We start from the raw sequence: 13,897 nt of genomic DNA on the forward strand, positions 1-13,897 counted from the left end.
ATATCTGTTTTGGTTTAGTAAGGTTTGTGAATAACACTGTGGATGCGTTCCACTAAAGGCTCTCAACGCCATCGACCACGACCGCTAAATTGCCGTTCCACTAACGTGAAACGCGCCGCGGGCGTTGTAGGCGAATTTTATGAGCGAAACGCATATTTGAGCGCTGTCAGGTGTCAGCTGTGTGCTGGCAATATGGTGGCATCGTGAAAACATACAGCTGTGGGGGTTGTGAGTAAATATTTCGCATGGATTGGAGTAAAACTTAATTCAACATGGATTCCCGGAAATTTATCGTTGCGTTTTTGTCGAATCGAATTAGAGATAACATTCACAATTTAACATTGACAGTTGTATTTTCAAATTCCCTCCACGTTTTGATAAAAGCCAACTCTACCTACCTATATTTTGTGTGTGAAGTGGGCGCAATGTGGTCGTGAACAGTGACGTAATCTATGACGTCGAGTAATCACTCGCGACGACCGCGGGCCTTAGGTGGAACGATAGAAAGGGCGTTATAATCGTTGCGGTCGCTCAGTGGAACGCACCCTGTCTGTCCATGGACAATTTCTATTTATATTCCGTTGACAGTTGAATGAACTTTACAAATAATTATCTGTGGGAAGGATTGTTGTGAGTCAGTCAGCCCGTCGGCGATTCAGATTTTCTTGGGAATACCTTCGTACATTACCTTTGGATATTAATGCAAAGCATGAAAAATGGCTGTAAATTTAGAAAAACATAAACAGGCCCTTGTTGCAGCGTGGAAAGATGTTTTGGATGAGAAAACGGAGACAAATTGGTGAGTACGACCAGATAGACGTCGACCTACTTGTTAGTGAAATGAAATAAACATCCCATATTAAAAATTATGGATGTAACGTGGCGCAATTAATATTTCCTTAATGTATTATGTTTGACTATAGCCAACTTTTAACTATTGCCTAAATAATAGGTACAATTGTACTTATTTCTTACGCGTATTTCGTGTCTTCGTAAATATCGACTTATCATTTGAATTACTTTTATTAATAGAATGTAAATACTTTAATAAACTTATATTTATCAAACAAAATACCTCTTTTGTTTAGTGAAAGTATAAAATAATTTGGATAAGAAAAAAGTGATTTCATACTTTTCGAATATTGTACTGATATCAAACAGATTTATCACGTAGTAAAACTATGCGTTTTATATATAATTATAAACCTAATTACACACATACTAATAGGATTATTTATTAAAATACAAGGTTTTAATAAGGATCATGTCTTGTAGATATGATATACCATTTAAATGATTAAAAAATTTGATTAAATCTATGAAATACAAATAAAACTATTTTAATGCAATCTTAAGGAAGAAAGGACATAAAGTCTAAACTATCAGTGTGATTGCATGGATAGAAGGATTATAATATTAATGATGTGTTAAGAAGTGATAATATACATGAGAATAATTGATAACTATAATCTCTATGATATACATATCTAACACATTCTTGGGATAAGTCTAATAGATATGAAGAATTTGAATTTGTTGAGTACAATAACAAATCATAGTTTTAATGTTTCATATAACTATAAATTTAATAATCAATAATTTGTAACTTTTGATTGTGATAATTAACATCAACAAAATTGTTTAATAAAAGACCTTGTGTTTTAGTTAGTCTAAAAATCTGATGTATTTGAGTATAGTAAGCTAATTTTAAATACTCTATGAATTAGAATGCCTGCTCTTAAAAAAAATGTACTTAGCACAAAGTAAAATTACAAAAGTCATATTAATCAGTTTATATTACTTTTGTGTTTCACAAATATTTGTGACAGTTTTTCCTGTTGCAATAATTACAATGGCAAATCAAGTTAGTGACTGAATATTTTAGCAAGGATTAACGCTCAAATTTTTTTTAAAATATTTTATATTTTTTTGAAGTTGATGTGAGATTTTCGATTATCCCACTTATGGTTTAAATGAGATTTGGTTAGATTTTATTGGATCCCTCCCCACCATTCTGAGCTCACGTAATTAATGGATGTCCCCTAAATGCTGGTATACTTTAATACACATCTTTCTACAGCTAAAAACACTGAAGCATCACTTTCAGTGTCACTTCTGTTTCATAGTTTCATACGATTTCACATATTTTTATATATTTTTATATATATTATATTTCACATATTTATACAGCGCATTTACTTTATATATTGTTTCTTTAGGAGTTAATCCTAAAAAAATTCGTGACCACTTATAACGCCTATTTTTTTTCAGGGCGTTATTTGGCTACGACGGCTTATCAAATGATCTTAAATATATCAGCAAAGGTGACGGAGGTCTTATAGAGCTGATCGATGAATTTAACAGTGGGAAGATACAATACGCTTTTTTAAAAGTTGACCTTCCAGACGGCAGCATATCTAAATATGTTCTTATCAACTGGCAGGTAAGTTGATAAGATAAGGAGTTCTGTGTTTATTGTACTTTTATAGTAATTTATTTGTAAGAATTGTATTATAAGTATGTTTACTTGTATGAGTTTGTTCAGGTTTGAATTTTACTTTCAATGAAAAAATAGTTGATTGATGAATTGATTCCAGTCGGTAACACTGGAACGTATGAAACCTTTTGGTTTCTTTATTCAAATAGGAGGTGTGGAGCTTAAACCAAAACACTGCTCCGCTGCCTGTTGACGGATAATTGTCCTAACATGAATAACAATTGCTATTATAGTCTCTATGATAACTTCGGGACCAACTGTTTTACATCTCTAAGATGCTCCGAGGAGACCTACTAAGATATACACTAAGACCAGAAACAAATACTTGTTCAGATACAGATATCTGCCTCGAGAAAAATCGAAATCGAATATGTAACAAAATCATTAATGTTATAAACACGTATTTTTCGTAATGATTGTACACCTACACTGACACAATACCATCTCCTCTGACTCTAGGTTGCCTGGAAAAGATCGCTTTTCAGCGATAAGGCTGCTCTTTGTACCTTATGATACTTTGTTAAAATCAATTTGATGTGTATTATTTCTGTTTTGGTGTACAATAAAGTGTATTGTTATGTTATGTTGTTAAATTACACAATGTCTGACTTTATATATATAAAATAAAGTATGTATGTATTGAAATAGATTTATAGTTACATGTAGGTATAAATAAGGTGGCACTTACATCTATAAAAATGAGGTGTGTGTGTTTAGTTGTGAAAGTCTTCATTGATGCATGACAAACGTCATTTTAATGTTGCATTAATAATAAAAAACGTTACATACATACGTGAGTCTTATCATAATTAAATAAATTATAATCGGTTTTTATTAGTAGTTATTACGACGAGAAAAATTAAGAATTAATTAACTATTCATTTATTTTAAATTGTGTATTTTTTTTTAAATAATATTAACATCTGGCGAAATTTGTATCGCCATTTTTTTTTTTCGTAAACATACCAAATTTTTTAATTTTATTTTATACAAACAAATCTTTCTCTGACAATAACGAACACGACAAAAAGAAACTATACCTTATATTTATATACCTATTTTTTATATTTATCTATTCAATTATTTAAAAAAGTAATATTTTTTATTCTTAAAAATGTTTTTTTAATGTTTATTTTTTAAACTTTTTTTAATATCATATCAAAAATTGACCGTACCAGCGGGGATCGAACCTGCATCGCCGACTGACCGTGTCGGTGCTCTAGCCAATTAATGTTTATTTTTTTTTTGGTGTCTCTTCGAAAATCTTTAAATATAGTTCACATAGGTATTTTTATAATACTTTTTATAACATAAAGAGTTTTACTATTAAATTCATCAAAAAAAAAAAAAGACGGATGTTATTTGCAGAATCAACTCATATTTGCATTTGATCCAAGTTTCTAGTCGTTTATGCGTGTTTTCTATGTTTCCAAACGTCTAAAATAATACTTACCCTAACGGCCGTTGAAACATTTATTTAATTATTTAATCCTTTAGGGTGAAGGCGCTCCAACGGTACGCAAAGGTACCTGCGCTAATCATATAAAGCAAGTAGCTCAATTCTTCACCGGTTTTCACCTAACGATGCACGCAAGAACTGAAGACGATTTAGAAGAGAGGTTGATACTAGAGAAGCTAGCGAAGGCCGGCTCCGCATTTAACTTCAAGTCGAGTCGACACGAAGAGTTGCCTCCCAGCGGACCTATTGGAACTACTTATCAGAAGGTCAATCCAGGTATGTGATAACTATATATAAATGAAAAAATATAGCTATAGATATAGTCAGTCGGCTGTTACCTTTAACACAGGATTAAGTTTCTTACCTTAGGAACAGACGACCGTATGTATTTATAAGATATTTTATTTATTTATTTTTATGGAAACAAACGTTTAATAATAAATTTTATACATAACAAATATTTAAAAATCTATTACCAATAACTTATTATTTATTTATTCAATACCTGCAATTTGGTGGGTTAGAAAATGTAATTGTTTAGATCAAAAAAAAATTATAATTATAAATTTTATTATTATGAACTGTATTGAACCAAATCAGTCTACAATCACATTCCTCTTTATATAGGATAACGATTTGCAATTGTAAAATAATTGTATATTGATATTAGAATATATATATATTAAATGGAATTTAATATATAATGGAAAATATAATAATATTTAATATAAATATTTAATATATAATGGAAATTTAATGGAATATAATTTAAATGGAAGTAAAAGTAACGGATCATGATTCAGTCTGTAACATCCTACATAGGGCATAGGCCTCTTTTTAACGAAGAAGGGTCGTAGCTGAATGAAACATGCTGCTCCACTGCGGGTTGGCGGATATGTTACCTACTATGGGTGACGATCGCAATCAGGTTTTTTTTATGTCACTAGGTCGGCAAACAAGCGTACGGCTCACCTGATGGTAAGCGATTACCGTAGCTTATAGACGCCTGCAACATCAGAAGCATCGTAAGCGCGTTGCCGACCCAATCCCCAATCCCCCCAGGAGCTCTGGTCACCTTACTCACCAACAGGAACACAATACTGCTTGAAAACAGTATTATTTAGCTGTGATCTTCTGTAAGGTCGAGGTACTATCCCAGTCGGGCTGCTCCATATTTTGAGCAGGAAATACCTGCTGTGCCCTACCTCAGTGAAGTCAGTGAGGTCCATATTATTATGATAACAACCGTATTATGTATGAACTAAATTGACCCAAATCAGCCTCTCAATGTCTCACTCTTCATATAGGAATAGGGTACGCAGTTACAGTAAAAGAGTTTACTGCCCTTATTTTTTCTTCAAATGTAATTGATAGTTTTTCTTTAATAGAAAAATGTAAACAATCAAAAAAAATCCTATTTGTTCATAAATGTCCAATTTTTCGTTTTTTAAGATCATTTAATAAAACTAAGTTAAAAAAGGTGATTAAATAAATTGTAGCTGAAATAATAAATACACCTTTTAAAAGAAAATTGGGCGAGTATGTCGATAAAGAAGAATGACATTTTCGACTATAATTGGTATGTTATTTACGGTTAATCTACAAACCTATCTAATGTTTTTTTTTACTCGTTAATTGTAGTCATAAGCGATATATAAATGAGAGATAGGGCACAGCAGGAAATTGCTCAGCTCAAAATATGGAGCAGCCCGACTGGGGAAGTACCCCAACATTACAGAAGATCCAGCTAAATAATATTTTAAACAGTGTTGTGTTCCTGTTGGTGAGTAAGGTAACAAGAGCTCCTGGGGGGAATTGGTGATAGGGTCGGTAACGCGCTTGAGATGCTTCTGATGTTGCAGACGTCTATAAGCTACGGTACACGCCTACCATCAGGTGAGCCGTACGCTTGTTTGTTGACCTAGTTGTATAAAAAAAAGCTTAGGTACGAATTTGTGTTATTTATCCCATCGGCCCTTGACCCTGGAGTAAATTTTCAAGTTGGTCAGAATTTTCGTATTTGGTCAAAATTTACATAAACGATTCCGTTACATGTTCATACATGCAGGTCAAGTTAAAAAAAAGCTTGTTCTATGCAACATACCACGTCACTATTCTATTTTAAAGTTAAAATTACGATTATCCAACAATATAGACTATCCTATTGTTTACCATTACTGGAATAACAATGCTATGACCACACATGCGCTAGTGCATTGTGTGCTAATCGAGAATGTAAACATTTCACCGCTGCAGGAACACTTGTGAGAGACTCGTCAGAGTATATTGTTGACTGTTCGTTATATTTTTTTGTTGTTGAAATGTCAAACGTCTTGTCATACGATGTTATATTATCGAGAAAAGTGGCCGAGGAAATAAAACGGAGGAAGAAGAGTTTGAGACGAGGTAGGTTTTATCGAGGTAGGATTCGTTTGTTTAGTGTATACATATTTAATTGTGAATGCCTGTAATGACCTAGAGCATAAATTTCGTCTAAGGGGAAATGGATAAATATTACTTAGGATTTTAGTCTTTTGGAAGGACAAAATACTAAAATTGTCACAGGATAACGGAAAGTGTTTAATACTTTGGAATTTGAAGTAAATAAATGACGTGTCAGGGAACCGAATATTTTCTCAGCAAAATAGACGTAGCGAAGTATATTTTCTCAAATGTAAAATTTTATTTTTAGTTCAAGAAATAAATTCTAAAGAAAGGGACCAATTTTGGTTAAAAGAAGAACAAGAGGAGAAAAAGCGAGTTGAAGCTGAAAGGAAAAGGAGAGAAGAGGTTCGTAAAAAATCATTTAAAAATATTATTTTACATACATGGCTTAAAAATAATTGTCTTTGCTCATTAACAAAAAAGGAACTTCAATTTCCATCTACAAGTACATACAACGTAGATAGTCGATAAAACAGTCAATTAAATACGCACTATTATGGATAACTCCAAAGCTCAGATCTCAATCAAATTTAAATGGGATCACATGACAAGTACCAGCTTTTGATTACAAAAAGTATCATCAAAATTAGTAAATACATTAAAAAGTAATAGAGGAGATATATGAGGTTACTCATAAAAAAATACTGTAGGATTGAGAATCACCTCATTTTTTGAAGTCGTTTAAAAATTGTCTTCAATATTATTACAACCAGTAAAATTATTAAAAATCTACATAACATACACATATTTATGTTTTCTTCACAGGAAAAGAAAAAGGCTGAAGAAGAGGTTAAGAGAAGAGATGCGTTAGAGGCAGCTAAGAGAGCTAACGCAGAACAGCAAAAGTAAGTTTTTACCATTTATTATGAACATTTTTGTCTATTTTTTAACCGACTTCCAAAAAAGGAGGAGGTTCTCAATTCGACTGTATTTTTTTTTTTTTTTTTTTTTTTTTTTTTTTTTTATGTATGTTACATCAGAACTTTTGACCAGGTAGACCGATTTCGATAAATTTTGTTTTAATCGAAAGGTGGTGTGTGCCGATTGGTCCCATTTAAATTTATTTGAGATCTAACAACTACTTTTCGAATTATATCTCATAATGCGTTTTTACTTGACGCTTTTTTCGTCGACCTACGTTGTATTATACCACATAACTTTCTACTGGGTGTACCGATTTTGATAATTCTTTTTTTGTTGGAAAGGGGATATCCCTAGTTTAGTACCATGATAAGGAAACCAGGATCTGATGATGGGATCCCAGAGAAATCGAGAGAAACTCTTGAAAATCCGCAATAACTTTTTACTGGGTGTATCGATTTTGATAATTTTTACTTTAATCGAAAGCTGATGTTTATCATGTGGTCACATATAAATTTTATCGAGATCTGATAACTACTTTTTGATTAATCTTTGATAACGCGTATTTACTTGACATTATTTTCGTCACCTTACGTTGTATTATACCTCATAACTTTTTACTAGGTGCACCGATTTTGACGTTTCTTATATAAATTAAAAGCTACTATTTGTCACGTGGTCCCATTCAAATTTAATTGAGATTTGATTCGTAATTTGTGAGTTATATCTAATATTGCGTATTTACTTGACGGTTTTTTCGTCACCCTACGTTGTATTATACGTTATATCTTTTTACTGGGTGCACTGATTTTGATCTTTTTTGTATAAATCAAAAGCTAATACTTGTCATGTCGTCCGTTTTAAATATGATTGAGATATAATGAGCAATTTTTGAGTAATCTTTGATGACACGTATTTACATGACGATGTTAAGACGACTGTGGTCATGTTCAATACTTTGCCACAACGCCATCTATCAAAATGTTATGAAATTACTTCGTTCACTATCGATCAAATTACAATATTCCACTAGAGTAGAGAGTAGCAGTTTATTCGTTATAAATATATTTGAGCTTTTAATTTTTGAGTTATTGCTAATACTGGGTATTTACTTGGCTATTTTACGTCGACCAACGTTATATTAACCTCATTACTATTTTACTGGGTGGATCGATATCGATGATTCTTTTTTTAATCGATAGGTGGTGCTTGTCATGTGGTCCCATTTAAATATAATTGAGATTTGACTCGAACTTTTTGAGCTATATCTGATATGGCGTATTTACTTGACTGTTTTTGGAGTTTTCTCCTTAAGAATCGATTTTCATTTAAGGCCCCGGAATGAAAAAATTGAACAGTAAAATCTACTGAACGAATGACCTTGTTAGAGATGGCGTTCAGACGTTTTCTAATAACGCAATTAGGTTCCGATAGATGGCGTTATTGCATTAATTTATTTACAATTTGATATAGTAATAATATATTTCTTAGACTAGTAAGCCTTTTTGTGCCTATTTAGACAGTTGATCTGAAGGGGTAAACTCCAGTCGTGCATCGGAGCTGTGTGAAAACATGAACATTACATATTTTTAATAAAAAAGACATAAACCGTAATTCAATATAAATCCGCTTCAACTAAAAAACCCGCCGTAATAAGCGATGTCAGCGCTTCGCGCGAATCGACGACGGGCCTTTTATGAAATTTCTGCCTACAATCGCTAACAAAATGTTAGAAATAACAGTAAATATTATATAATTCTACAATTTTATAATGTCGCGTTATATGGAATACGAACAAAGTATTACTATTTTTTCGTCGATCTACGTTGTATTACTCTTCGATGTAATTGAAGTCGGTTTTTTTTTCGTTTGCGAGCAAACACAATTATTAAAAGTACTAGTCGCCCAATGGTCGAAATTCGACCATAATTTAACCACAGACTTTAAATATAAAGAAAAGAGTATATATATATATGCGTGTGTGTGTTAAATACATAGTAGTGTGTGAAACGTTTTCTTTATTCATTGAATGTATTTTTTGCAAAATAAAAGAAATATATTAGCATTCTGCACTCCTTCTCTATATAAACTATAGATGTGCGAAGATTTATCCTCCTCCGTCCGCGCAATTTCCGTAAAAAGGGGTACAATGTTTTTGCTTCATATATAATATTAATATATAGAAAATATCATTACATGTCAAATGTTGGGTTTCTCTTCAGAAATGCTATGGAGTTATATTATCAATATTCTACTAGACCTTGAATTCCTTATTAATATTTATTTTTAAGGAAATATCATTTTCAAAAATATTTTGTGCCTTCAGGCAATAGTTTGTATTAATGAATTGTATACGCAAACTGTTAAAATAATTCTAGATATTTGGTCTCGATCCTGGCTGGTACTGAAATTAAAATGTAATGAAATTAATACATTTATTACCCAATAATATACCCATAATATATATACCCAATTGTTAAGACCAATTTCCTATGTTAACCAGGTCGGAAGCAAGTGTGGAGGGTGTGAGTTCTAGCGAGGCGCTTCGGCGACAAAGGTCTCAAGAGGCGAGGCAGCTCATCGGAGCCAGCACCGCCGCCGCCAGGAGGCTGTTCCAGCAGAACTTAGCTCAGGGACAAATCTCCTCCAGGTGAGACCAGGGAAGAGGACGGGTGAGACCTACGCAGGGGAAGAGGTGGAGAGAGGGGGAGGGAGATAGTTGTTCAACCTGAACCGGGTGCAGGAGTAAATCCAGGTGAGACTTGGCAGCAGTAGACTGTTCCAGCATTACCTGAAGTAGATCTCCGGCAAACCGAGGGCAAGTAACTGGCTGGTGAGACCAGGGCGAGGGAAAGAGCTGTTCCAACAGTACGTGATGGGGTCTAGCTATAGTCAGTTCTCTAAGAAAAAAATTTAGGATGTATTCAGCTACCCGGACTGTCTCCAGGTGAGACCAGGGCTGGAGCGATCTTGATGAGCAGCTGTTCCTGTTGAGAGAAACAGACCCTGGCTAAAGTCAGTTGTCTACAAAAAAATTAAGGGTCGATCGATCTATACTACTATGAGGATTAAGTTTTATGATAGTAAAGTAGTAATGAAATCAATAAAATGACACGGTTTTTATTATAAGAGAAATTTGGAAACATTGGTTTTTTTAAGTGCAATAAAGAATAATAATAAAACACAACACTTCAGCCTGTAATATCCGACCGCTGAGCATAGGCCTCTATTCCCATGTAGGAGAAGGATTAGAGCTTAATCCACCACGATGCTCCAATGTGGATTGGCGATACATTCCCTGCTATGAGTAACGATAGCTATTAGGTGTGATAACAACAGGGACAGACAGCTTAACGTGCTCTCCGAGGCACGGTGGGGAGACCCACAAGGACAAATAACCAGACCGGAAATAAATATTCGTATAAACACAAATATCCACTCCGAGCGGGAATCGAACCCGCGACCGTCGTTGTTACACGCCGCCGATACGGCATACGCACCATTACACAACAGCGGTCGTCATTGGTAAATCAACTCTTTCGAAGTGAAACTCTTTAGAATCTTTGTGATTTGCTATTTAATGAAACTTTATACTTGATGAAACGAAAATGCGTCACGATAAAAAAAAACCACACATAAATGTATAGGAGATATTGATACAGAGTATATTACAAAATATTTTATGTTCTTGGTGAAAAAATCCCTTGTAGACTTGTACTTTTCTGAAGTTACAGTTACGTTACCGTTTGTGAATTGCACACACGCTTTTTATACTTATTATTTTTTTACAATGTTACAGATCCAACTCAGTACCAGAGAAGCCAGTGCGCAGTTCGGTAATAGCGCAAAGGATAAACACATTCTCGCAAAACACGTCACAACCGGCTTCACCGAATCATCCCAAATCCCCAATATCACCGACGACTACCATACCCCCATCAGATCCAGCCCCATCATCGAACAACGTCTCATCATCGAACAATGTCTCATCACCAGAAGAAACAAACAAGACATTGGCAGAAGAACCCAAGGACCAACTAAAAACGAGCCCGTTAAAGAATATAGACAAAATAAAAATGAGCCTCGAAAGTCCGTCTCAGATACAATATGAGCCAATAATTGACCCATCGGCCGACTTAAGTCCGAGCACTGAAAATAACCCTAGCTCTTTTAGCGCCATCAACTACTCTGAGTATCAAGAAAACTTCAAAGAAACTGACCTTAAACAGAGTGAGCCGATGATCAAACAGAATATTCTAGAAAATGATATGTTCGACGCGTCATATTCTAGTTCGAATGAGAATGATGACGACGATAGTGATAATAAGTTTAGTACGATAAAACGGTCGCCGTACAGCAAGAATACTGACACTAGAGAACTAAGTAGGCAAAACACCGTCATAGAGAATGTTAACTATAAGAAGGAGAACGGTACTACGACGCTTGAAGGTGAGTTTATAGCAATATTATTCCCTAGTCATGTTAAACTTTAAGCATAATTTTATTTATGATTAAGTGTAGTGAAGTTAAAGAGCTTATTAGTTGCAAGACCCTTTAGCACCCTGGTATTTTACATTTTTTTTAATCAGACAGTCTGCTTACTAAGGAAAGTTATAGGGTAAAAATAGTATGCTATGACTCGACGAAATCTTTAATGGCCGGTATATCGTTTTTCAGACATATCTCCCGAAGGTATGGATGAAGAAAGTACCATATACGAGGATCTTGACGATGATCCCGGACTCACTGCGCGTGCCTTGTACGACTACCAAGCAGGTGCATATACTATACTAGCTGTGCTTGCGACTTCGTCTGCGTATTTATGAACCGATTGATATGAAACAAACACTAAATGTTAAGCTAAGCTTGCCACAATATATTAGTAAAAACCACATCTAAATCGGATAAGCCGTTTCTGTGATTAACATGCACAAACACACCGATAAACAGACAAAAATTCTTTTGGGTGCTATCTGCGTTGATAACGGTCCCAATAATATTTTTTCTCATATATCCTAAATTTACAGACAGCGACCCGTTACATTTTTATTATATGTATTGATTCAAAAAGACAAGATTTGTTTTTACTAATAAATTAATACTAAATTTTGTAACTAGTTAAAAAAAAACAATGCAGATATTTCACTCCGAGACATTCTTAGGACGTACGGCCATCTCGAGCCTTCCTAAAGGGCTCCGCGTCTTTATTCACAGTTGGGTTTCAGTATCGGCCACCTCACCCTGTGACGCTGTCAAGTATGATAGCGCCAACAGCATTACACACCGAAAAAAATAAAACTAAGAATAATACTAATAATAATCTTTATTGGACAAAATCATAATTCAAAAAATAAGTAGATTACACTGACTTCTGCCCTAGCAGTACTGTGTTGTAGAAGCCAGTATCCTCCCCGTACATGTTTCAACAACTCATGCTCTTAGGAATTGAAATTTAATGGTTCAAAATAGTGCTAATATTATTATATTTTACCAATATCGTACATTTTTTAACCGATCTGTGTGTGTACAGCGGACGAGTCCGAGATAACGTTCGACCCGGGCGACATCATCACGCACATCGAGCAGATCGACGCGGGCTGGTGGCAGGGGCTCGGGCCGCGCGGCCTGTTCGGCCTGTTCCCCGCCAACTACGTTCAACTGCTGCCGGCGCGCCCGCGCTAGTGCCGACACTACGAGTGCCGCTACTACTAGTGCCGCTACTGTCACTAGTGCTGCTGGTGCCGGCTATTCTCGCTAGTGTCGCAAGTGATGGTAGTGCCGCTGGTGGCTCTGGTGGCGCTAATGGCGCAAGTGCCGCTGGTGCTGCTTGTGCCACTGGTGCTTGCTATTGCCGCTGGTGCTGGCTATTGCCACTGGTAGCGCTAAGGGTGCAAGTGTCGCTGGTGCTACTAGTGCCAGTTAGTGCGGCCGGTGCCCGCTAGCCTTAGTGGTGCCGTCGCTACCACGCGCATTACTAGCTACGGCGATTATTGCAGTGTTTAATGAGCGCCACCCAAAAATCATTTGCCCTTTAAGCACAACATTGTGAACAAATTGACAAGTACGAAAGCATTGATATGTAAAGGATTTTTTTGGAGAATTTTCTATATAACGATGGAACAATAGACTAAATTTATTGAAAAAAAAATTCTAGTCCCTACTCAATTAAATTGCCTAGTCCAAGTAAGCTTGTGGAATCTTTTAAATTAAGATTTTATTCATTCTTGGCATTTTAATCTAGTAGTGATTCAGTAACTAAGACGATAGATAGAGATAGACACGCACTACACGGTAATTTTCCGTGATGCAAATCAATATTGTTATTGTATTGTTTAATAATGTAGTGCGACAATATATGGTCCCTATCCTTAATTTTATCTGAAAACCAAAATATAGTCAATATGATTTAGTGGAATTTTTTCTAGCAAGAAATATCTCATCATACAATTACTGCTAGTTACTGCTTAGTTGCTTACGTAAGTTTAAATCTTTATTTTTGTCTAGAACATTAAAATAAAAATTTGTCTCTTCTGTATGATTGAAGTGCAAACGATTTTTGGGCAATATTGAGAGATTTAGTTTACTAAGTGACTTACTACTCGACTAAAATACCAGACTAGTGCTAACTGGTATAT

The 13,897-nt window shown here is 34.8% G+C and overlaps 1 protein-coding gene across 1 annotated transcript; it reads left to right on the top strand.

Annotated features, from left to right (window-relative positions):
- Positions 1–617: 617 nt before the first annotated feature.
- On the top strand, positions 618–13,581 carry LOC123659625 (drebrin-like protein B). The gene is made up of 9 exons (XM_045594827.1): positions 618–799; positions 2,272–2,443; positions 3,995–4,232; positions 6,649–6,746; positions 7,167–7,246; positions 9,766–9,912; positions 11,062–11,711; positions 11,940–12,038; positions 12,793–13,581. Exons 1-9 carry the CDS (start codon positions 717–719, stop codon positions 12,942–12,944), a joined length of 1,719 nt encoding a protein of 572 aa, XP_045450783.1. The 5' UTR covers positions 618–716; the 3' UTR covers positions 12,945–13,581.
- Positions 13,582–13,897: the final 316 nt, after the last annotated feature.

This window comes from Melitaea cinxia, chromosome 14 (genome assembly GCF_905220565.1).
Source record: "Melitaea cinxia chromosome 14, ilMelCinx1.1, whole genome shotgun sequence".
Taxonomy (NCBI): Eukaryota; Metazoa; Arthropoda; class Insecta; order Lepidoptera; family Nymphalidae; genus Melitaea; species Melitaea cinxia.

Bases quoted from the DNA above. Each gene is read 5' to 3' on its own strand.
- LOC123659625 (XM_045594827.1), top strand. From the start codon at position 717: ATGGCTGTAAATTTAGAAAAACATAAACAGGCCCTTGTTGCAGCGTGG. The intron at 800-2,271 runs GTGAGTACGACC...ATTTTTTTTCAG, and splicing joins GAGAAAACGGAGACAAATTG to GGCGTTATTTGGCTACGACG. The intron at 11,712-11,939 runs GTGAGTTTATAG...ATCGTTTTTCAG, and splicing joins CGGTACTACGACGCTTGAAG to ACATATCTCCCGAAGGTATG.